Genomic DNA, 27,530 nt, shown 5'->3' with positions numbered 1-27,530 from the left:
CCGAACCGGTTTTAAGATTTGCAAATGAAAAAGCAAACACAAAACTAGTTATGAAAGTATTAGCTTAGAAGAAGGATATGAAAGTATCATGCACTCTTTCATTAAAATCTCACTAATTCTATAAAAACAATAACAAAACTAGTTATGTCTAAAGAACACAAGACACACACAAACATAATGTTACATATTAAGCTTCTAGCTCTACCGTAACGGACCACCTATCCACACCCATTCGACTAACAACCCACTCGGTTTTATTACTTTGCTTCGTCTGATCCACCGGCGGTAGCCCCATGACCATCTTTACCAGCACCACCGTCGGCGGTGGCACCACCGTCTTGCATACTTCCCCTCCAGATATCACTAGCGGCTGAATTTGGCGGCACACCGCTTGGCCCACCGGGCCTAATGCCCATCTGGGGTTGCATAACTTGTGGGCTATTAAACTGCATGGCTGGCATTTGCTGTGGAAAACTAGAAGGTTGTTGAGCCATGACAGCCGCCTGAGGATGCTGCTGCATGAAAAATTCTGCTTGTTGCGGGATACCAGCGTGTCCAAGTGGGCCCATCTGCATAGTGTATGAAAATTCATAATCGCAACTCCAAACATGAAAATCTAAACACACATTTATACAAAGGGAGAATTCCATATATATTACCTTTAAAAACTAGTTAAAATATCACATTTACCCCCCATATTTTTTAAACCAATTCAAAGGTGACCGTTTTACCCTTATTCTTCTAAAGTTTAAAAAAAATCATATACACCCATTTTTAGCCTCAAATTTTATATTTACCTATCAACAATATTCCTTTTTATTTTTTTTTTGTAACTTTTTACTTTCTTTTTATAATTCTTTTTTAAAGTTTAGGTAAAAAACCTAGAAGTTTTAGAAAAATAAGGTAAAAGAATCACTTTTGAATTGTTTTTAATGAAACAAGTAAATATGATATTATATGAATTGTTGTTTTCCACGTAACGAGTAGATATAATATTTTATCATATACTTCCTTAAAAACTAGTTAAAGTATCATATTTACCGATTTCGTAAAAACAACTAAAAAATAATATTTCACCCTTATTCCTCTAAAGATTAAAAATTTCATATATACCGATTTTCAACCTTCACATTTTATATTAACCCATCAACAAACTTCTCTCAAAACTACGCAATTATTTTATTTAAAACAACTCATTTCTAACCTTTTTACTTTCTTTTTTAATTCTTTTTTACAGTTTTACAAAAAATAAGAGTAAAATAGTTGTTTTTGAATCGTTCTTAACAAAAATGGTAAATATGATAAATCAATTGGTTTCTAAAGGGCATATATAACATTAACTTTAGTTGGGTATATATGACAATTCACAAGTTTGTAAGGGTATACATGTAATTCTCGCTTAGATAATTATAGAAATGGACCTGAGATGAGATTGTCGGTGCGGGTGTTGGTGTAGGTGGTTGAGCATCAGCAATGGCTGCTAGATACATCAAATTCTTCTGCAATAGAGCCTGATACCTATAACATATAAATTAAATTTATTTTAGAAATTGCGATACATATTATTATATATATGCACATTGACATTTAAATATTTAATGTGATTGAAGAGTTCTACTCACTGGGCACATTCAGCAAGCTTTCCAAGGTTTTGGTTGGTCATTATTGCTAAAATTAACTGCTTGTTCTCGTCAAGAAACTGTAAACATGGATTTACAACAATAATAATGTATCAATATGTAACGTATAAGAAAAGATCATAAAAGATGATGTCATGGTCATCATGCATAAGTTGTTAATTTGCATCAGAATGTATATGCAGGTAGAACCAACTAAAATGCAGAAAAATTTGTTGACAAGTAACATTGCAAGAAGCATAATATAAAGATTAATCCATCACCGCTTATTGTGAACACATAATATAAAGATTAATCCATGACTAACACAAAGACACCATACAGACTTACACGAACATGACTCAGTTAATATTGTCAAATGAATCTTGAGTATTTAACATACAAACATTAAAGGTTTGAAACATATTTAACATTAAAATCAACTTATTGGTAATAGTACCCAAGTTAATTAAATGTTTTAAATTTTTTTACAATGAATCAAGCTCAACTAGGCTAACTAAAACCGTTTCCGGTTAAGTCAAACTAGTAACATAACATGTGTTAAGTGGTAATATCTGCATCAGTTTCTAGGTGTCAAAATTGTTTCAACTCAACATGTAATGTGCTTGGGTACAAGGTTTAAAAAGACGGAATCGCGCCTCGAGGCGTTTTCCCATAGCCTCATGAGGCGTAAGCCTCGAGGCGAAACGAGGCGTAAGCTCGAGGCGGGATTTAAAAATAAATATAAAAATAATATATCTTATTAAAAAAATAGTTAACATCAAACAAAGAACTTTCCAAAATAATTTCATCATCAGATTCACTAGTCATGAAAAACACACAAAAGTCTAAACCATAATAATAAATACAAGTTTGAAACCCGACACCAATTTGGTAGAAGAAGAGAAGTCCAGATCTTTGTATTTTCTTGTGTGATGTGCAGAGTTAAAATAGGCAAAAATTATGGTTAATACTAGCGTCAATTTTTTTACCGCCAAAATTTTTACTGTAAAAAAAAATAGGTTTTCCCGCCTCTCACGCCTCAGCCGTACTTTCCGCCTCGACCGTTTTTTTCCGCCTCAGCTATGAAGAGGCATACGTTTATTTTTATCCCCTGAGGCGCCGCTTCAAATTCGTTTTGTTACCGCCTCGAACTGAGGCGCGCCTCGAGGCGCCGCCTCACAGCGTTTTTTTAAACCATGCTTGGGTACAATCACACAGAAGTCGATTTCTATGTTAAATATGTTTTCAAAGATTCACCATCCCTTTGTTAAATCTCAATCATCATTCGATGAGTATTAAACTATTAATCGTGAGTAATGACCTTGAAAAACAATGTGATTTTTTATGTGTTTCATGGATTACGCTTTATATTATGTACTACTCACAGCAATAGTTAATGAAATATTTTTTACATTATGTTACTCAATCTTGCAATATTCATTACCAACATATTTCTCTTCATTTTAGTTGTTTTTATACTCGCAGAGAGTGTTTATTTTAGACATTATATACTTCATCTTTATTTACTTTATTTTGCACAACCCACGTGAAGGCCCAAAAAGCCCAAACTCTAGAGCCAAACCAAAGACACCCCGTTAGTAACGATTTGGTTTGATTTGGTGTTTATTTGTAACAGTTACGCTTCAATTCTATGTTTTCAAAACCCTTCTAACGTGCTCCTAGGCCAACAAATGAGGCAAGTTCGTTTGAGATTTTGGAGAGATACTGGTCAAGCCTAAACATGCCGACAAATTTAGAAAATTGTGAACAAACTAGTCTGAAAGATCTAAAATCGGCCTAGAGCCAGCCTAAACCTTGGTTTAAAAAAGCGTGAGGCGCCCGAGGCGTTTTTGAAAACGCCTTATTTTAGGTAAGGCGCTAAAAAACATGAGGGGCCCTGAGGCGCGCATTTAGCTGGCGAGGCGTGAGGCGCTTGAAGCAGCGCCTCATGTGATTCAGTCCAAATTAGATTGAAAGTGTAGCTGTTTGGGCCATCTACTTAAAATAATAACGTTGGGGCTCATTTATAAAACATTACCCAACCGCATTATATATATTTATCACTCTATTTAATTCAAACCACTCTTTAATTTTCATATTCAAAGTTTATCTTCTCCAAATATCAACCTTCTAGTAAAATATGTTTAGTTTTACAATTATGTTTTTATCTTTATGATTGATTTTCAAGTAAATATGTCATGTATAATTAATTTTTAGTATTTTTAAATAAGAACGCCTAACATACGTGAAGCTCTCGCTTCGCGCCTAGCGCTTAGCGCTTCGGATTTTTGAACCAAAACGCCTCGCCTCGCCTAACGCTTTTTTAAACCAAGGCCTAAACTAGACCTAAACAAGCCTAAAACCACAAATAATAATATGTTTATGCTATGCGCTTTGCTTATCTTAGGTAGGCTAAAGGCTCAGCTATAACACCTTGCAAACTATGCTTTAAGTTTCAATAACAAAAGACCGTCACTAAAACCATCAAAACCGGACCATGAACACCCCTTACATTTTACTAATGTATTAATAAAAGTACACAACTTCTATTGCAAGAATGTATTTCCTTCATGTTCTAAAATTCAATAGTTTATTCACCTTAAATATCAAAAAATAAACCCTAAAAAACCTAAATGTAGCAACCAAAAATTGGTCCTGTTTCATAGACGTTGGTCGGGTCGGGTTCAAGCAACTTGACACACTCATCCCATATGAACAATCCCCATTTAGTTAAAACTTTTCAATTTGACCCATTTATTTAGTACAAAACCAAATCGACCCGTTTGTAAGTAAAGGAGTCAAAAATGCAAGCTTTATATCCAACCTAGAAGAAATTAGTATTAGTAATGGGTTAGTGACAGCTCTATCTATTTCATCAATTAAAATTAGGGTTCTACAAGCAAACAACAAGAATCTTAAAAATTGAAATTCTAACTAGTGTAAATAATAATCAAGAAAAACTGAAATGAATTTGAATATGAAAAGGAAACCTTTTGGATCTGATCAGTGGTGATGTTTGTAGGAGGAAACGAGGAAGAAGACATCATGGGATTAGGCATCATCGGCTGCTTCATTTCTTCGATGGTTTTTAATCAATTTCAATTTCAATTTCAAAATCAATCTCAAAAACTTGTAACCTAATAATTATTATTGAAAGATATGAACGGTAACGGTGGTGTTAGGTGACCTCTCAATGTTGAATATCTATATATATATATATATATATATATATATATATATGATTTTCTTTACACACTTTTTTCTTACTCCATTTTCTTTTCTTCTCATTTTTAAACGCCAAATGGACTAGGATATGATCGGTTTTGGTCGGGTTTTGACTGTTTATGGTTTGGTTAAATGGTTTTGGTGGAGAAAGTTACAAATTGATTTGGTTTTGGTTTGATTTTCAGGTCGGTTGATTAACCGGTTTATTTGCCCATCTCTATTCAAGGGTAGTCGAAGCAATGAAGTCCATCATTTCCTATTTTAGAAAAAACCCGCGACTCAAAGACCCACAATAATAAAACCCTATTGGAATCGGATTCAAACCGCTTTATTTGTCGGGCTCTGCTTTGTGGATCCCAAATCCAACTTTACATTCACTTTCCTTGAAATACGTGCCTCGATCCCGTCGTCCCGATGATTCATTCTCGAAGTACGTGCAAGGTGTAGAAGTGTTATTAGTTCATTCCCTCGACACCGATGACAAGTAGGAGTGTTGCCCGCGTTAAGCTTAGGCATTTTTAGAAATACAAGCCATACAAGGTAGGGGTTCGACTCGAGTATTTTATTATATATGGCTTAGACCCATACCTTGAGTATGAAATAAGTGAAATATGATTTTCATAAGATGGTATAGATAAACTATTGATTCTTTATTAAAAATAAAGTTTTACAATGTTTTTTAAGAAAGAAGAAAGTTGGTATATACGTTTCTTCATGAGGAAGAAACGTAGTGTTTAATTGATAAATGTTTTGGACTAAAAGTTCTAGTATTTTATAAAAAGAGAAATGATTATCAAGGTAAAGAATATGCGAATAGAATAAAGGTCTAAAACTAGATCATTGATCTAGTATTTATAAAAAGTTATTCTCGTACTACAGGTCCAAGGTAACAAGAAGATCAAATTAGTGGGATACGCTGATCATAACAAAGGTGAATGTGTACAACTCTTTACAACTTATTAAATCGAGTCATTAAAATGATTACATGGGATTGCGTATCCCTAAAACGTTATAAACAAAGGTAATCGCTGGCCCTCAGGCTATTGTATACGTGTGTGTATCCTTTCATATGTGGGTAGATGGTGGACACACCACACCACGCTTGATTATGCCTCCGCCATATTGGGCTGGACCTACGATGTTCGAGTGAGGATGATCGTGTGTATATAGGTAGTGGCTACGATCTCGAATGCTGCGGTGTTCGCTGAGCGGTTTCAAGTTGAGCTAGATTTTGTAATAGTAATTCAAACTTTTAGAACTTGATTGTTTCCTAAGCCACGTTGGGTCGAGGCCTACGATGTCTCTAGGGGATAATTAAGTATTAAATTATTTTGTGTCAACATATTCACCAGCATGCGTTGCTAACGTATTTTATAACTGTTTTTCAGAAAACCGAGATTAAATGTTTGGAGATGATGATAGCCGTTAGACGATCAGATGGCTTAGCCGCAGTTTTATTATTAAAATATTGTAAAATATGGTTTTTCATGTTCAAACACTTTGTAACAAACTAACGTGTGTTTAAATTCCCGTCTTTTTGGAATATATTAATATCTAAATTATAAACGTCCGCTTTACAACCTTAAACTTTGATATATTTACAAAACATGTACCAACTATTTGACACACGCCTAGGCCCTAAGTTGGGGTGTGACAAGTTGGTATTAGAGCCATCGATCTTAGCGAATTAGGTATTTAATCGTACCTAAGTTTTGATCAAGGGATAAGTTTTAATACTAGATCATTGATCTAGTATTTATAAAAAGTTATTCTCGTACTACAGGTCCAAGGTAACAAGAAGATCAAATTAGTGGGATACGCTGATCATAACAAAGGTGAATGTGTACAACTCTTTACAACTTATTAAATCGAGTCATTAAAATGATTACATGGGATTGCGTATCCCTAAAACGTTATAAACAAAGGTAATCGCTGGCCCTCAGGCTATTGTATACGTGTGTGTATCCTTTCATATGTGGGTAGATGGTGGACACACCACACCACGCTTGATTATGCCTCCGCCATATTGGGCTGGACCTACGATGTTCGAGTGAGGATGATCGTGTGTATATAGGTAGTGGCTACGATCTCGAATGCTGCGGTGTTCGCTGAGCGGTTTCAAGTTGAGCTAGATTTTGTAATAGTAATTCAAACTTTTAGAACTTGATTGTTTCCTAAGCCACGTTGGGTCGAGGCCTACGATGTCTCTAGGGGATAATTAAGTATTAAATTATTTTGTGTCAACATATTCACCAGCATGCGTTGCTAACGTATTTTATAACTGTTTTTCAGAAAACCGAGATTAAATGTTTGGAGATGATGATAGCCGTTAGACGATCAGATGGCTTAGCCGCAGTTTTATTATTAAAATATTGTAAAATATGGTTTTTCATGTTCAAACACTTTGTAACAAACTAACGTGTGTTTAAATTCCCGTCTTTTTGGAATATATTAATATCTAAATTATAAACGTCCGCTTTACAACCTTAAACTTTGATATATTTACAAAACATGTACCAACTATTTGACACACGCCTAGGCCCTAAGTTGGGGTGTGACAAGTTGGTATTAGAGCCATCGATCTTAGCGAATTAGGTATTTAATCGTACCTAAGTTTTGATCAAGGGATAAGTTTTAATATTATATTATATTAAAGGGATAAAATAGGTTGGTATTCTTTCCTATCCCTCATCGTTCTAAAATTCAAAATAGATGTCTTTCAAGAAGTACATGGATACCTTTGCCAAGGAACGTAGAGAGTCGAACTGCCCGGAACCAGCGATTCCTAACTGAGACAAAAGTGACGATTATTATGTATATTGAGAGTTTCCGGGTATCATTTGATCGTATTCAGGATCCTTTGATTGTTCTCGAGCACATTTAAGGGTTTTTGACCAACATTCTGACTTCTTGGTGGATTTCATTGGTTCAAGGTCAATTTCTCGGGTTCTCGGTCAATCTCTTGAGATCTCGGTTAAGCTCTCGGGTTCTTGGTTCACAATCTGGGTTCTCGGTCAAAGCAAGTGGTTCTCGGCTGCTACTATATCATTGGACAGTAGGTTTGGGCCTTAGTGATTTTGGACCATGTAATTTGGGCTATCTAATTGGACTATATTTTGAAATGGACCAATTAACTAATATATCATCAAATGCTTCTCAACATCAAGAGTTGAACTTCATCATGGGAACTGCCACTGGTGTACCTCTTTTATTGTCTCATGAGGGGTTCGACGAGTGAAAGTTCATATTTGAGAAATATGTGAAAATGAAAGATGCGAAGATTGGAGGAGTATCGTACGGGGTCCTTAAGTTATTACTTATCAACGATAAAAATTCTGATGAGGTGGTTGTGAAGCTTGCCGAATAGTATGTCGACACAGATTTTGAGAAGATTGAAGAGGTGTAACATCGTGAAAGTTTCGGATCAAAAATATCAAGTTTCAAAAGTTAAATGACCAAAAATGACAAGTTCTAAACTCCAAGGTCTAAATTAAAAAAATCTGGTTCCCAGACCCATCACGATACGCGATAGATCAGAAGGGAAACCCAACGCATATCGCGATGGGTTGTCTGACAGGCAGAGCACGTGGCCTGCCACGTGTCCATACATGGCACACCGTCCGCCACGTGGCATCACGACTTCCACGTGTCGCCACGTGGCAAGCCTAGTGGTGACGAAGCAGGGCAACATCGCGATATGCGATAGGCTAGCCAAAGGGCCATCGCGTATCGCGATGGGCCCACTGGTTGGCCTATAAATAGCAAGCTCGGGTTCATCCATTTTCACACCCAAATTTCATATACATATCTCTCTCTAACATCTCTCTAAAGCCTCGTAAAGCGTACCCTCGATCACCTCGTAAAACATGCCCAAAATCCTCGATTTCCGTGCCCAAACCAAAGTAATCCCGAGATACCGACGATGTTAACTTGAAGAGCGTGCCATCCCGACGTCCCGAAGACTCGCCTAAATAAGAGTGCCGACGAGTGTGGTGAAGATTGGAGTGCATCGTTTTACATGCCAAGGGAAAGGTGTTGATCAAGAAGATAAAGAAAGGGTAAAGGAGTCGAAGTGCTGCTCGATTGTCTAGGGTGAATATAAGCCAAGAAAGGTAGGCATGATGCCCGAATAAAATAATAATAAAATATCAAAGGCTTAAAACCCTAAGTCGAGGATATACTCGATGCATCGATAAATAAAATAAAACATAACAAAGAAAAGAAAAGAAAAGAATATATATATATATATATATATATATATATGTATATGAATACGCCACAACTTTAAAAACTTGTTTAATTGAGTCAAAAGATTAAATTAAAAGAATTACATGGGACTACGTGTCTCTAAAACGTTTAAGCGCTAGCCCCCAAGCTATCCTGTACATTTGTTTGGATCCTTACATATGTGGTGATAAAGTCGGTGAGTAAACCGCGCCACACTTGGTTATGACCTCCGCTACGATGGGTCGGACCAAAGTTACGTTCGAGTGAGAATGATCATGTGTATACGTATGGTACCTAAGTAATGTCGAACGCTGCGGTGTTTGCTGGGGTGCTATGTGTAGAGTCTTGAGTTTATAATTGTGTTTGTTTTAAAGCTTGATTATTCTTAAGCCACGATGGGCCGGACCTAAGTTATGTATTGAGGGGTATTTAAGTAACGAAAATATTTTAGCATCAACATATTCACCAGCATGTGTTGCTGTAGTATTTTCTAACATTTTGCAGGTAATCAAGATTAGAGCTTGGAAGCTCGAAGTGCTCAAGATATCCGATGGCTCGGATTATTTTGTTAAACCTTAATTATAAATGGTGGTTTTGTAAATAACAAGTAATCTTACTTAAACACTAAACGGGAACTTTCATTCCGTCTTTTGTTAATGTGAATATTATATTTTAAATCCACATAATATAAAGACTTACGCTTTTGAATCTTTAACTCTGATATATTTACAAATGTGGTATCAACATATGTGTCGCGCGCCTAGGTCGTGGTTTGGGGTGTGACAAGTGTTGGTATCAGAGCCATCGATCTTAGCGAATTAGGTATTAAAAGATAATACCTAAGCTTCGATCCAAGTATAGGAAAAATATTTTATTTGTTTAAATTTAAAATATGGATAAGATAGGCTCGAAAAGAAGCCGAAAAAAGAAAAGATAAAGAAAAAGAACAAGAGAAAGAACAAGAAGAGAGAATACCTGACAACTACATGAATCAAATACAACAAATGATAAAAGAAGCCGTTAGGATTGAATCACAAGCTAGAACTCAATCTAGTCAATCTAGGCAATCTCATTCCGTTGAACCCTCTCGTAAATCGGTCAAATCCCGTCCTAAACCGTCTCACGTTGAAAAGAGTGTTCACGAATTTAATGCTGATGGTGATGTTAGACAAAGGTTTAAGAAACTCAAGATCGAAGGTTGCTCGTATAAGGATTTCAAGTATTTTGGACCCAAGGAGTTCTATGGCGACAAAGGCGATATTGCTACTGTTAGATGGTTAGAAGAGATGGAATCAATTGTGATTATAAGCAAGTGCTCTGAGCATGATAAGATCCAATATTCTGCTCAAATGTTTAAAGGGAAGGCTCTGGAGTGGTGGAACACGCTGATATTGAGCAAAGGTCGACAAGTGCTATACAAATTATCATGGGAAGAGTTTAAGGAAATGATGATGGAAAAATTCTACCCTATGCATGAAACCTACAAAATCCAAACGAAATTTCTTAACCATAGGGTCGTAAGAACAAATCTGTGAGAATACAACACAAAATTCCACGAATATTGCCAACTCGTACCTCAGCTGGTTAGCCCTGAGTCAGGCAAAGTCACCCGTTACATTTGGGAACTTCCGCGGGAAATCCGCGATATGGTAAGATCTCACTTTCCTCAAACAGTCGACTCTGCGATGGAATTGACTAGATATCTAATGGGCGGACTTGTACGCAACAAGGAAGAAGACAAAAAGGTCGTGTCAACCAACGACCAAAAGAAAGGAGTAAATGCCCGATTCAAGGGCAAAAGTGTTGATCAACACAAGTCTAGCTTCAATTCCAATATCCCACAATTCAAGACTTGCAAAAAGTACCATAGGGGTCGCTGCCACTTTGCTCCGTCTTCTACCACAACCGTTTGTGACTCATGTCACAAACCTGGCCACGCCACTGCCGATTGTTGGAAGAAGACGATGACTTGCTTCAATTGCAAGGAGATGGGACACCTAAGCTTTTAGTGCCCTAAGAACAAGCCCGCTGCTGGTGGTGCGGGTGGAAGTAGCCAAGGAAAGAAAGGAAATGCAAGCGTCTTCATGCTAGACACTAAAAAGGCGACCGACATGCCAGAAACCATCACCGGTACGTTCTTAGTTAATGACACATATGCTAGAGTTTTGTTTGATTCTGGTGCCAACTTAAGTTTTATAGATTATAGCTTTTGTAGTCTATTAAACAAACCATTAACAAAACTAAATAAAACTTTAAGCGTTCAGACCGCTAGTGGCGAAATAGTTAAAATCTCCGAAGCTCTTGAAAACGGAAAAATCTTATTAGCTGGTTATATTCTGCCTATTATATTGCTACCCATGACTCTTGATGGTTTTGACATTGTACTTGGTATGGATTGGTTATCAAACAGTTATGCCTGTATCATTTGCAATAGCAAAACTGTCAAACTTTGAGCCCCTGATAAACAAACCATTCGAATTGAAGGGGACAAAGACACTGGCCAAGTTAGAATAATTTCCATGGTTACAGCTAACAAATGTTTAAATTAAGGATGCTTAGCATTCATGGCCTACGTCACCGAAGAATCCAAACCGAAGGATATAAAGGACGTGCCTATTGTCTCCAAATTTGCCAATGTTTTTCCCGAAGAACTTCCTGGAATCCTTCCCTGCTCATGAAGTAGAGTTTAGGATCGATATTATGCCTGGTACTACTTCGATCGGTAAAGCCCCGTATCGACTAGCACCGACCGAAATGAAAGAACATAAGAAACAACTTGACGAACTGCTTGAGAAGGGTTTCATTCGACCAAGTTCATCACCGTGGGGAGCGCCAATTCTATTTGTCAAGAAGAAAGATGGATCAATGCGCATGTGTATCGACTACCGAGCTCTAAACAAAGTTACTATCAAAAATCGATATCCACTCCTCGAATCGACGATCTGTTCGACTAACACCAAGGTGCCAGTTATTTCTCTAAAATCGATCTTAGTTCTAGCTATCACCAACTCAAGGTTCAATTCGAAGACATTCCAAAAATCACGTTCTGAACAAGGTATGGCCATTATAAGTTCACGGTTATGCCGTTTGGTCCCACTAATGCGCCAGTCGTGCTCATGGATATGATGAATCGAATCTGTAAACCTTACTTGGATAAATTTGTTATCGTATTCATCGACGACATACTTATTTACTCTAAGTCTAAGGTAGATCATGAAACTCACCTCCGAACCCTACTTGAATTACTTAGAACCGAAAAGTTGTACGCTAAGTTCTCGAAATGCGAGTTCTGGCTTCACGAAGTACAATTTCTTGGTCACATCATCAATTGAAGCTATCTCTAAGTGTGAGATCCCAAATTCGCCAACCGAAATCCGAAGTTTCTTAGGTTTGGTCGGCTACTATCGTAGGTTCATTGAAAAATTATCTTGTATAGCCGTTCCCCTAACTTCTTTGACTCGCAAAAACATCAAATATGAGTGGGGAACTAAACAAGAAGAGGCGTTCGATATACTTAAACAGAAACTCACCCAAGCACCTATACTGGCCTTGCCAGAAGGTACTGAGGATTTTGTAGTCTTTAGTGACGCGTCTCATTCCGGTTTGGGATGCGTACTGATGCAATGATAGAAAGTGATCGCTTACGGCTCGCGTCAACTAAAAGTACACGAAAAGAATTACACAACTCACGATCTAGAGTTAGGCGCCATAATCTTTGCTTTGAAGATATGGAGGCACTATCTCTATGAAGTAAGATTTATCGTGTATATCGATCATAAAAGCTTGAAACACATATTCGAACAAAAAGAACTCAACATGCGTCAAAGGCGCTGGATGGAAACTCTAAAAGACTACGACTGTGAATACGTCTATCACGAGGGCAAAGCCAACGTTGTGTCCGACGCCTTGAGTCGTAAAGAACATGAAAAGCCAAGAAGAGTCCGAGCGTTAAGACTAGAACTCCAAGTTGATCTCATCGAACAAATCAAATCCGCTCAACTACAAGCGATTAATGAAAACAATATCTCCGACGAAAAACGAAACGGCACCATTTACTTGCTGGTTAAAGGTGACGATGGTATTCTTAGACTCGGAAATAGAATTTGGGTACCAATCGTTGGAGATTTGCATGAAAAGATCTTGAGCGAAGCTCACAAGTCCAAGTATATGATGCACCCCGATAGTGACAAAATGTATCAAAACCTAAAGCCCAACTACTGGTGGAACGGAATGAAAAAGGACATCGCTTCGTATGTTGCGAAATGTCTAATTTGTTTGAAAGTCAAGGCTGAACACCAAAAGCCATCGGGATTGCTTCAGTAACCCGAACTTCCCATTTGGAAGTGGGAGTTAATAACCATGGACTTTATCACAAAACTCTCGAAAACGACTTGACAACATAATGCTATTTGGGTTATTGTGGATAGACTAACAAAATCTGCACACTTCATACCCATCAACAAATCGGACTCAATGGATAGATTAGCGCATACCTATGTGAACAGCACCGTTGCTTTGCATGGAGTACCGTTTTCTATAATTAATGATCGAGACAGCCGATTCACATCTCATTTATGGAAAAGCTTCCAACAAGCGTTAGGCACAAAGTTAAACCTTAGCACCGCCTATCATCCACAAACCGATGGGCAAAGCGAAAGGACGATTCAAACGTTGGAAGATATGCTCCGCGCTTGTGTGATAGACTTAGGTGGAAGTTGGGACGACCATCTACCCCTAATGGAATTCTCGTATAACAATAGCTATCACACGAGTATTCAAGCCACACTATTCAAGGCGTTGTATGGACGTAAATGTAGAATGCCCGTGTGCTGGTTTGAAACTGGAGATAATCAATTATCTGGACCCGAGATAGTCCAAGAAACCACCGACAAAGTTTTACAAATCCGAGAACAACTTAAGACGACACGTGATCACCAAAAGAGTTGCGCCGATGTCCTTCGAAAGCCGTTAGATTTCAATGTCGGTGACAAAGTTCTTTTAAAAGTCTCGGTATGGAAAGGCGTTGTTCGCTTCGGTAAGAAAGGAAAACTTAGCCCTCGATTTGTAGGACCGTTTGAAATACTCGAGCGAATAGGTATTGTTGCATATCGATTGCGACTACCCGAAGAAATGCAAGGAATACACGATGTATTCCACGTCTCTAATATGCGAAAATATCTACCAATGAATCTTTATCTATGCCGTTAAAAGATGTTGAAATAAATGAAAATTTAAAATTCATAGAACGACCATTTCAAATAGAAGATTCAAAAACAAAGAAATTAAAGAGACGAACTTTAAAAATCGTGAAAGTAGAAAGTAAAGTGGGACTCACGAAGACGCCCCGAGTATACTTGGAAACTTGAATATGAAATGAAAAAGAAATACCCCCAATTGTTCTAAAGAAGCAATCTCGAGGACAGGATTTATTTCAAGGTGGGGAGGATCAAAAACATCAAGTTTCAAAAGTTAAAGGACCAAAATGACAAGTTCTAAACTCCATGGTCTAAATTGAAAAATCCGGTTCCCTAACCCATCGCGATACGCGACGGATCAGAAGGGAATCCCATCGCGTATCGCGATGGGTTGTCTAACAGGCAGGGCTCGTGGCCTGCCACGTGTCCATAAGTGGCACATCGTCCGCCACATGGCATCATGCCTGCCACGTGGCATCACGTGGCAAGCCTAGTGGTGACGAAGCAGGGCAACGTCGCGATACGCGACGGGCTAGCCAAAGGACCATCGCGTATCGCGATGGGCCCACTGGTTTGCCTATAAATAGCAAGCTCGGGTTCATCCATTTTCACACAGAAAATTCATATAACTTTCTCTCTCTAACATCTCTCTAAAGCCTCATAAAGCATACCCTCGATCACCTCGTAAAACGTGCCCGAAATTCTCGATTTCCATGCCCAAACCAAAGTAATCCCGAGATACCAACGATGTTAACTTGAAGAGCGTGCCATCCCGACGTCCCGGAGACTCGCCTTGATAAGCATGCCGGCGTGTGTGGTGAAGTTTGGAGTGCATCGTTTTGCGTGCCAAGGGAAATGTGTTGATCAAGAAGATAAAGAAAGGGTAAAGACGTCGAAGTGCTTCTCGATTGTCTAGGGTGAATATAAGCCAAGCCAAGAAAGGTAGGCATGATGCCCGAATAAAATAATAATAAAATATCAAAGGCTTAAAACCCTAAGTCAAGGATATACTCGATACCTCGATAAATAAAAGAAAACATAACAAAGATAAGAAAAGAAAGGAATATGATATATATATATATATATATATATATATATATATCAATGTGATTATTATTTAAGTAATTATGAATATACTTAAATAATAAAGAAAAGAAAAACATATGTTTCTTAGAGAAAAAGAAACGTAGGATTTTAAAGAAAGATTAACTAACGGTTTATCTTATAAAGGAAAAAGAAAGACTTTTAATTTATAAAGGGAAAGAAAGAAAGAATACTTTTTAACTGAGATTTTAAAGTAATGAAAATATAATCAAGGTAGCGATTATAAAAAGAGACTAAAGGTCTTAAGCCGGATTGTATACGACTAACAAAAATTTATACTCGTACTATAGGTCCGAGATAGCAAGAAAAGGGAAAGACCCTCAGACAGTTTATTGAAGCTGGCCAAAAAATAAAAAGGTGAATACACCCCAACTTTAAAAACTTGTTTAATCGAATCAAAAGAAATAAATGAAAAGAATTACATGGGGCTACGTGTCTCTAAAATGTTATAAACAAAAGTAAGTGCTAGCCCTCAGACTGGCGTGCTCGTTTGTTTGGATCCTTACATATATGGTAATAAAGTCGGTGGGCACACCGCGCCACACTTGGTTATGACCTCCGCCAAGTTGGGCCGGACCAAAGTTACGTCCGAGTGAGAATGATCATGTGTATACGTATGATACCTAAGTAATGTCGAACGCTGCGGTGTTTGCTGGGGTGCTATGTGTAGAGACTTGAGTTTATAATTGTGTTTGTTTTAAAGCTTGATTATTCTTAAGCCACGATGGGCCGGACCTAAGTTATGCCTCGAGGGGTAATCAAGTAAAGAAAATATTTCAGCGTCAACATATTCACCAGCATGTGTTGTTGCCGTATTTTCTAACATTTTACAGGTAATCAAGATTAGAGCTTGGAAGCTCGAAGTGCTCAAGATATCCGATGACTCGGATTATTTTGTTAAACGTTAATTATAAATGGTGGTTTTGTAAATAACAAGTAATCTTACTTAAACACTATAATATAAAGACTTCCGCTTTTGAACCGTTAACTCTGATATATTTACAAATGTGGTATCAACATATGTGTCGCACGCCTAGGCCGTGGTTTAGGCTGTGACAAGAGGATTAAAAGGCTCTTGCTACCTTAAAAATGGCACTTTCACCTGAAATTTTCTTGGGATTTAGTGAGTTACATTCTGCTAAGGCATTATGGGAAACCCTTATTGAAGTGTTTGAGGGAAATGAGGATATGAGAAGAAGCCGACAAGATCTATTACAACAAAAGTTTAACATGTTTAATCATGTTCTGGGAGAGTCTTTGGAAACACGGCTGCAGAGATTTATATCACTAGTCACTGAAATGCGATTCGCTAACATAAACCTGACCTTAGTTGAGACTAATAATAAGTTGGTCAACTCCATGCCACAAAGCTGGGACATGAATGCTGCAGTGATTAAGAAGACAATGGATCTAGCCAGGCTAAGTTTGTCAGAAGTAATGACAATCATTAAATCATGTGTCATGGATGATAAGTAGCGTGTCATAAATCATGCCAATTCTAACAATGCGGTCGGCTACAGTGTTTCTTCTAATAATGCTTTCGTCTCACAAGACAACTTCTCTATGTTCAAATCCTCTCAAGGTCAGTATGCTCAGCCACATCAGTCTCAAAATAATTTTTCAATGTTCAAGTCTACTCAAGGTTAATTCACTCAGGCTTCACCACAGCCTACTCCCATGTTCTCTCAACAATCCGCTCCTGCTACTAAACCTCAGTCAACTGCTGCATCCTCCAACCAATCTCCTACTCAGGTTCCTACTATTTCGAAGGAGACTCAAGAAAGCATTGCCTTGATGGCAGGTTTCATGAATTGCTATAATGCTTTTCTTTTTAGAGATCTGGCTCAACCAGTTGTAGCTGCTGAGTTAGATCAAATCCATCCTGATGATGTGGAGGAAATGGATATCTCTTGGCAAATAGCCATGGCAGTGTTTCGAGCGAAGAAATTTACCAAGAGAGCATGTAGAAACAACTGGAATGTGCTAGCTAACCAGAAGGTGGGATTTAACAAAGACACCCTGAGGTGCTACAACTGTCACGAGCCAGGTCACTTTGCTCGTGAATGCACAAATCCAACTAAGGAGGGAAACAGAGAAAAGGCATTGGTTCCAGTGAGTAATAAAAGAAAAGATAATACGGCTGGTTCAAATGAGAGCGAGCAGGGATTGGTAGCTCAACAGTTTTTCTTGGAATGACCAGATGGCAGCTCTCAACATCAGCAATCAGACTGCAAATTTTGCTTGGATTGATGTTGCGAAGAAGAAAACAATGCTGAGGAACAAGTTAAGGATCTTCAATTTGCGTTCATGGCTTTCACGTCTTCCAGCTCATCCGAGCTAAATTCTGAATTATGTTCTCAATCTTGTGTTAATAAGGTAGATTTATATAAATCTCATAATAGTAATCTGATTAGAGAAATTGAGAGAATAGAACATGAAAACTTCACTCTTAAGAAATTCGAAATGGCTTTAAAGAAAAACTTGATGCACAACAAAATGATTTCTCTAAACTTCAATATGATTTTAGCATAAAATGATATCACCACTTAGATGTCAAACAGAAAATTGTTGATCAAACTGCTGAATTAGAAGCCTCTAAGTTGGAGATTTCTATGTTAATTAATAAATTTGAAAATGTTGAATTCAATTTTAAGAAATTCATGTTTCTAGTGTTGTTGTTGAGTTCATGATTGAAAAACAATTAAGATGGAAAGAAAACAAGGGTGAGGGTATTGGGTACAGTGTTGTTCCCCCTTCATTTAATGACAACTACATTGGACTTCCTCTTACCAAAGAAGAGGAAGAAATGGAAAATTTTATGTAGTATAGTAAACTAACTGAAAATGGCAAAGGTGCTCTTGGTTCAGTAAAAGCTACCGAATCAATCTCAAGGGTGAATGATAATAATGTGTTTGCTTCACGTGCAGATGAAGTAATTGTTGAGGATTGGACTGATAAGGATGATGATTTACCTGTTTTGAACAATAAAGACATTAATTCTAATGTTCCTTTGAATTTGCCTGTTTTAAATTCTATTGCTTCAAATGTTTGTGTAGGCTCTTTTTTAAGAGCAAAGACAATTGTGTGGTTGATTCTTCTAAAACTATTAAATCTGGTGATGTGTTTTCAAATAAATTTGATAAAAACAAAAGTTCTCATAAAAAGTTATCATCTAAGTTTGTTAAATAAGGAAGCTCATGTGTTCACAATTGTGATAAATCAAGTGAGAAATCAAGTGTAAGGTCTAAAGCGAGACAAACTAGCTCACACAACATATCAAGACCAGGAGTAGACCATAATGAATTTTATGTTAAACTTCAAACATGTTTTAATCGTGGCATTCCTGGTCATATTGCTAAAAATTGTCTACACCGTTCTTATGTCCCATATTATGGATTTCATCAGAGGAATATGCCTCGAAATACCTTCTACAAGTATACTTATAATAAATCAAGGTATTATGAGGAAAATCCCTTTTGACGGTGATTTGAGAAAAGAAACAAGGCTGACAGTTTAAGCTCTCATCAGACCAAGCCTAATATGTTTCAGAAGCGTGATGGAAATTCGGTTTCGGTCCCGAAAATCAAGTCGGCCTCTAGAGCGAAACCAATTTGGAAGTCAAAGTCAAATATAATTTCTGCTCGCAAACTGAAGACAAAGTCAACCGTTCATACAAATAACAAAGTTTTAAAATCCAGATATGAATGGTTTCCCAAATCTCTGGTGACCAAGCCTTAAAAAACTCCCTACTCAATCTTAGATAATCAGGAAGACATGTCATGGCAACCCGTGACATGCTTAGATAAATCAGGCCTACCCGGCACTACTATGGATTGGGTACCAAAAACTAATTAATCTCGCACATCGTGCAGGAACAGCTATGGAGGAATATCATCAGACCTTGGTATGTTGATAGTGGCTATTCCAGGAACATGACAGGAGACATCTACCAACTGCACGACATTCAAATATTTAATGGTGGGTATGTGTCCTTTGCGAGAGCAGAAAAAGGGAAGATTACACATTTAAAATCCAATTTTCCTTTACAAATTGTGTTAAATGGGACGAGTCATTATGAAAGAAAAAACCGTTAACCTAGAGAGAAAGGGACTAAAAATATTGGTAGATCTATCGGGCGACACCCCCGTTCTTCCAGTCGCTATGGTTGAAAAGGTGGGAATATTTTGATTTTGGTATGTATCAGGTTTATCATATTGATAATCATACATGTGTTTTTATCTTTGCTCGTTTACAACTAACACATTTTGTTTAAAAATATATAGCTATGTTTGGAAAAGTGGAAAATTAAATTCCCATTGACTAGAATGGTGAATTATGAAATTTATCATCGATAAAAATGATGAATAAATGGGAGTAAAGTCGAGAACTGTTAACTCCCGGTTTTTTAATTGAGAAACTCACCAACATTCGTGTTGACAAAATTATTTTAACATACTTTTCTGGTAAATGAAGAAAATGGATGTTTAGTGAAGGATTAAGGAAAATGGTGTTGTGCGTTTGAATGAATGATAGTTGGACTTGTAATTTAAAATAGAACCGTGCATGTTTGACACGCGTAAACTCCGATATTAAATAAATTCCAAGTTATGGTTCATTTTAATATGATTGGCTGAACGTCGTATCTCACCGCCCAAATTAACTAAATTAAGTCTTCCGTTGTAAACGATTTTGGGGTGTCATAGAAGGTGGTACAGAGCCAATGGTTATAGCGAACTAGAAATAATCTAGGAAATATTTCTAGACTATAACCCAAGTATTTAAAACAAACATTTTCACATTTCACGAAGCTAAAATAATTTATAAACAAATTTTCATATGGAATGCAAAAGAAAAGGTTGCATTTAATTTGTTTATATATTATATGAAATTTAATTGATAAATTTCTACATGTTATTAATATATTAATTTTATCAGGATTACCTTGTAAATATTATGTCATGAACGCATAATTCACACACTATTAAAGAAATACACAACACTAACATTGATTTGGGAGACCGCATCCACCTACCCCTGTTATGCTGGAAACTGTGCACGCGCTTCTATAACTTACGCCCTTACTAGATTTAGGCTATATGTCATCTTTCTACACATGTCAATTTACATTTGTTATTGTTGGCTCTTCTATGGCTAACTCATGTAATAAGTGGATTGAGGAAGACAATGTGACCATACCTCTATCGATTCTCGAGGTTTTGTAACTCAGTTGTGGGTGCTATAGCTGTTTTAGTTTATGTGTTAGAACCATTGATGGAGTACTTGGACCTCCAATAATTTTCTCTTGTTGATCTAGATAGGCATCGCATGCCTTGGATATTTTGATATGGAAAATTTAAAAACTTGTGATTGGTGCTGATGCGTATTCACACCTATTTTAGTAGTTATTTTATTAACTTCTAAACAAGTATTATAATTTTCCAAGTTAAAATGCCACAATGATCTTTTGGTTGATTTATTGATTATTGTGCGAACTGATTATTTCCTATATTTAGTCACACACTTGTAATAATTAATAATGAATGTTGTTTTATCTATGTTATCCGAAAATAACATAAACGACAATATGCCACTGAAAACAAGACAAAATTGTACTAGTAGAAGATATGGATTACCGACCTACTCTGAAGGATTATCTCAACTAATCTCTTGACACGTTAACACTGGTTTAGAATAGTGAAAAAGCCAAGGGTGCTATGACTGGGATTTTAACAATGCCTAATATTTCAGTGTAAATATTCCAACTGTGGCGTGAAGACTTGGTCAACTTTGGTGTACGTGGTTACACAAAATAAAGTCCTTGCATGGATTCTAAAAATGAATTGGTGGGATATGTGATTAGTACTTAATACATGTATCTTTGTGTAAACTTGTGATACCTATAATTATGACCCACAATAGGAGAATACTAGAATGATCTTGTAAGGTAAATTGACAATTATACTTTATATCACGTAATTGTGAATTTACAGGTACGAGAGAATTCTAAGAAATTATATTGTGATGACCTATGAGTATAATATAATAGTTAATTACTAATGACGAAGCGATTGTAATCATCAAGTCACCCATCCATTCGTATAATGTTGTGCTAAAACAAATGTGGATTCTCTAATCAGGAGTTTATTGAGACCATATTCTAGTTTATGATTTTGATGAACCCTTGATTTTGATCCCCATTGATCATTTCATCATCCCTGGGCTTAGTCATTTGTATTTTGCGATGGGCCTTGCACCATGATTGCATTCATACGTCTTGACTATATTGATTTCTTGATGAAATGTCATTAGGATGATCATTCCTTCATCCATGATTTCTTGATATACGCGTTGGTCCTTATTCCTTAAACAAGTTATGCTCCGTATCTACATCTTGATGATCATGTCATTAGGATAAATTATGAAAAAACTTTTTTTTTCCGGATTTGGGATATTACAGTTGATCATGTCATTACAAATTCTTTGAATGAGTTAGCTCTTTGCGAAATCTTGATGATCATGTCATTAGGATAAATTATGTACAAATTCTTTTGCGGATTTAGGATATTACAGTTGACTATGGTAGATGCATCAAAGATTTTTGAGCATAAATGACAATATCATATCTTTGTTAAAATAATTGTCTTCGTTGGAATTTAGGCGTGAGTAGGATATTCCTATTTGTCATACCCAAGATTGACATTATGCTTGAATGAGTTAGTTCTTTGCGAAATCATAATTACTTCTTCTCTTAATATTCAAATTTGACATTTCCTTTTATGCGCCTCTTGCATAATAAGCAACGTTATCTTTAAATATGTGTGATACCTAAATGTGATGTAAAGACTAAACCAAAGACAAGTAGGCATCGTAGCTCTTGTCAAAATCCTAATACACCCATTATAAACACGTGACCTCAAATCTATATATAGAGAACAAACTGCGTAACTACCTCAGCAATCGCTAAACAACCTTTATGATTGGAGGCACTTCAGAGATTTTGAGTGTACTACCATGTCTGGCATATTCATAGTTGTACCCTAAGCTCCAAAGTTACACATATACGCAAAATTTTGTCGACCCAGATGTTTCAAATTCTCTACTAATGGACAAAAGATAAGTTATCGTCAACCAATCAATTGTCCATAAAAGATTATATGATGGTAATGCTATTTGTATTGAATAGAATATATTATCGGCTTAAAAATTTCTTGACGGAAATTAGAAAAAGGTGATTTTCTCAAATCGGTAGGCCCCTCACTACCGATAATGATGATGAATATAATCACACCCTTAAAACTTCAAACTCTCGAACCTTATACCAAAAACTCAAGATCATCATCTAGTGAAAATTCACAACTCAGTTCTCATAGTGGAAACATCGACCCCAATTCGACGTAAAATAAAGATTTTGTGAGATTAAGCCTTCAAGAAAAATGTATCCATCCTCAATTTTCTTTAAAAAGAAATTTCGATACCCTTGACATCTTTAAGATCAAATAAAAATTGATATGACTAGAGAACCTAGTTATCGGAATAATGTTTATTCTAAATGCATGCGATAACAATCTTGTAGGATCATTACCGTATTGTGTTAAAATGACACGTGGTCATTTTACTAATCCTTGGATGTAATAAATTTCAAGTTTTATTGTTTTTTACCTTGTACTTTTAGACCTTACCCGCAACCCTAAATTTCAGTCAATTTATTAATTGCCCCGAGCAATAAATATATGATTTTTTTTCGTCTGGAATTCATCACCTATGATTTCGTTATTTTCCTCCTTTAGTAATGATAACTAACACGCAGGTGGTACTAATATCGTTACTTGGTAGCAAAATTCCGCAACATAGGATTATAATTAACACTTCCTTCCATTAAATTGAACTGAACCTCCTTGGTGCTCGCAACACTCGAGCTTCTCAGTAAGTTTGAATTATTTGATCTTACATAGGTATCTCGAATCTATCCTAACTTCAAATTCAATCATTATTACATGACATGCATCGTGTGCATTCATACTAATGCTCAGTATATCTGGATGATACACTAACTCTGTGTTGTTTAAAAAGTGGAACCCTTAACTTTTTATCCTTGAACAAATAAGCTTGTCTAATGTACATAGACCCCATCGTTGTTACTATTAACCACCATTGAATCTCCTTTTTCAGTTGTATTGCGTATATACACAAAATTTGTCATTCCCTCGTATAACATCATATTGTTGTCACTTCAACAAATAATGATGGTTGTTTTTGACAATAGCGGATCAACGTCTTATTTTGGCTACGATTACTTGTAATTAAAGATGAGTATAGTCTCGTAAGACTTAAGCTCGAACACAAAAATAAGTGTGATTTACTAATGTTCAATGGCAGGTCGACCTATTCCTTAGCTAGAGAAACGTTAAGTAATATGGAATGAATGTGTCATCGGTACAATTTTCAAAGTTATATTGTGACTTCTACTTCTTATGAAGTTACGTAATCAAAGAATCATACACCGAAGTATTTTGTACTAACAAATCGCCATTGTGAAAATTTGAGCACTCTAATGAAAATGTGTGCTTAGATAGAAATAATATATATATATATATATATATATATATATATATATATATATATATATATATATATATATATATATATATATATATATATATATATATATATATAAGAACACCCAATCATATGTTATAGAGTAGTATACAAAACTTTTGACACTAAAGATTAAATCTTAATCAGATGCTTGTATTGTGAAGTCATATTAAGTTATACCTAATACTTATGCTATAACAAAGTGTGATAGTAGTTCACACATAACTCCATGTAATCAATTGATCACGTATACCATTAGCTGGTAAAGTATATATACGAACCATGTTCATAAACACAGTCACGCCAAACTATATATAGTCATGCTGAATTGTATTTAGTGATGTTGAACAGTGTGTAAGACTTACCTTCCGTTTCCCGATTGCATTCTTGAAAAACATTAATGAGTAAAAACTTTTTGTCAATCAGAGATAGTGTTAATGTGTTATCCTTTGTATATTCATCAACTTCGTATTCTTCGAATACTGTGCAACGTTTGCAACCAGAATATAAAAAGATATTTAAGTATCATTGTAGCTACGTCTACCAATTCTTTAACCCTAATGTGAAATCATTGTTTTAATAATCTATTTGATTCCAACGTACAATATTTACCAACCTTTCATGGTAAAGAAATATTAAACGTTTAGGTCCTTCTGTATAATGACATTTTGCATTTATGTAATACTGAATGAATGTTTGCGCTTAAAGTGTAATAGATCCCTAAACTCTAACAGATAGTCTTAGGACAAAATTCTTCACGACTCGTCTTAAAGAGAAGCAACATAAAGAAAAGGTGTTTGTATAAATCTCTTTTCAAGACACGAAATGCACAGAATTATAGTAGTACGTCTAAAGACCGGATATTATCATTTCGGAAAAGACTAACTTAGAAGGATGGTAAATATGGATGCGGATGTCGACAAGATAAATTCCTCATCAAGTCAGAGACATTATTAACCTCAAAGAACCAGTGTTTAAAACTAGAGGTGAGATCTAGTAGTTTACTTTGATAGAATTATCAAAGTTTGGGTGTGTACTTACCTAATGAAGTAGAGTATGTGTTTATGAACAGCACAGTTGCACTCATAATGATAACTACTTGACTTATGATCCGGAGTTATTAAGGATCTAGATATAAATGCTCATACCATGATAAGTAGCTAACGCTATCGCCTCAAGGAAGATTACTTACGATCAAGGAGAGATATTGTTGTTAATACCGAATAAAAATTTTAATCGTATCAGAAACGTGCACCTAATGACGATAAAGAACCTGAAGATTAATATAACGGTAAGTACCGGCAAGCTAGCGAGTTAGACCAAAGCATTGGAACGTTACACCCTATATGCTTAGTTGAATCTCGAGGACGAGATTCAAATAAGATGAGGAGAATGTGACACCCTGCAAAATAAAAAGTATAAATATATTCCATGAACGAGATTAAGACATGTTTAGACTGGGTTATGTGAGATTTAGTATCCATAAGATAAATATAGTATTTTATGCTAGGAATGAAGGGAGTATATATATTGTAAAACATGTGAGAAGTTATGGGGAATAAATAAAGTTTGGTGGTAAGTTAAGAAGAAACGAATGTTTTCGGTTAAACGTGTGAATATTCAACCCGACATTAGAGAAAATGTAGTTGAATTCATCTTAATATTGTAGAGAATTGAAAAGCGAGAATGCCGGCGAAAACGTGACTCAATTCTGAGTTATAACGAAACGAGAAAATGCAAATTAGCATTTTCGAACACTATCGTTAAAGCACATGTACCGATGAGCTTGTACAAGTGAATACTATCGTCGTATTTGAGATTTATTATGTGGGATAAGTTAAATTGAATAGACCCCATAAGTTTGGAAGAGTGATTTTTGGGAAAAACAACTACACTAGTTTTATTAAGTTCGGAGTACCACGTAACAGACACCCGGTAACGATCGTCAATAAATTATTAGCGGAAATCATAAGCTAGCGAGACAATTTTAAGTCGAGATTGAACTTAGTATTTTGATGAAATTTATTTGAAAAATATAACGCCACTTGGAGTGGCGGGTTCGTTTAAACGAGAGACTGAATCGCGAACGCAAAACGCGCTGAAACCGCACTATATATGTGGGCCTACCCACACTCTACATTCAATCTAACACTAATATTTATTAACACCATTCAATTTTGTTATCCGTTTGTCCTAAATCTGAGCTTAAGTACGTTAAAAACATGTTTTGAAATCTGGACAGATTATATTAGTCTTGCTTGTCTGCAAAGATCAATTTATAACAGAAGATCTTACTGTCCGATCATCTTTATTTATATACAGAGGATTCATAACCCATAGATAATCATTTTGAGTGGTGGAGATAAATATCAGAGTTGTTTAACTTGAGTTTCTAAACTAGTTTTCGTGTTCAACTCGTTAGGCGGATTTTTGGAAACGCAGCTTTAAAGAAATGCAGAATCACGGAGATCTGAATGTCGGATCGAGCTGAAATTTTCGGTGAATCTTCCTAACATACAGATCTTTAGTTCCACCAAAGTAATCGATGATTAGATGTCTGGATGGTGAGTTATAAGCTCTATAATTTACTTCTCAGATTGTTGAACGAAAACAGTTTCTTAAAACGAGTTGCATGTAGGTCTTGTGGTAACTTACGGACGATCCGAAATTCGAGAAACGTTCGTGCCGCAAAAACGAACACTTTGGTATATCCTTATCGCATTGCATGCGGGTTTTGAGCAGATTTATAGACTCGAACCGTACGCTAGGAGGTATATCTTTAAGTGTTGAAAAAGATAGATAACAAGATATTAGTAAAAATATTGTTATCGGAAATAACTTGGACAAAATGGTGTTAATAATTATTTACAAAACCGCTAGATAATATCGAGTGATATAAGTAATACAATCGAGACTTGGACAAATTCGTGTTTGTATACATACACGATAATTTTACTAAAATAGTTTATCCGGATAGTGACCACCATTAATATTAAAAATAAATATATTTTTAGATAGTGTAAACTTTTATATAAAATATGAAAACAAAGGTTTTATATTAAGTATATTAATATACGCGCTTCGGTATAAATAATAATAACGATTATATTATGTTTTCTAAAAAAAGTGGTGTATAATATATTTGTCAGAATTCAAACACGCGTCTATTAATAAAAGAATATTATATTTTAAAATAAATACTTTTTATTACATAACTTCCAAGTTTAGTTTCGAAAACATATATTAGTTTTACAACGATTCTTTGAAGCTATGTTGTTCTAATATATTTGTATGATATTTTAAAACGTTCGATTCATTTACGATTTTTCCTAAACAATAAAAGTTTGTAAATTCTTGATTAGAATTATAATAAATAAGACACGTGAGGATAAATAAATTAAGTTAGGATAAGATTATATTTGTATCTATGTTTATGTGTTAATATAATTGGTATTTAACCTAGGAATACAGTTATCACTTGGATGAATGTTAATAAGATCTTGACGTTGATTGGCATATTTTCACACTTGATTGTTATTTGAGCTGACGCAAATGTGAGTTTTCT

The 27,530-nt window shown here is 35.9% G+C and overlaps 1 protein-coding gene across 1 annotated transcript; it reads right to left on the bottom strand.

Annotated features, from left to right (window-relative positions):
* Window positions 1-74: 74 nt before the first annotated feature.
* Window positions 75-27,197, bottom strand: LOC143562046 (GRF1-interacting factor 2-like). Its single transcript, XM_077049969.1, has 5 exons — window positions 27,193-27,197; window positions 4,610-4,697; window positions 1,623-1,699; window positions 1,422-1,518; window positions 75-569 (listed from the first exon to the last, which is right to left on the bottom strand). The coding sequence occupies exons 2-5, from the start codon at window positions 4,691-4,693 to the stop codon at window positions 258-260; spliced, it is 570 nt and encodes a 189-aa protein (XP_076906084.1). The 5' UTR covers window positions 4,694-4,697; window positions 27,193-27,197; the 3' UTR covers window positions 75-257.
* Between the last annotated feature and the right edge of the window lie 333 nt (window positions 27,198-27,530).

Source organism: Bidens hawaiensis, unplaced genomic scaffold (assembly GCF_021521415.1).
Source record: "Bidens hawaiensis isolate Kalapana, Puna unplaced genomic scaffold, B.hawaiensis_p1.1 tig00020897_1, whole genome shotgun sequence".
Lineage (NCBI taxonomy): Eukaryota > Viridiplantae > Streptophyta > Magnoliopsida > Asterales > Asteraceae > Bidens > Bidens hawaiensis.
The sequence above is the reverse complement of the archived record's forward strand: the minus strand, read 5'-3'. Positions and strand labels throughout refer to the sequence as shown.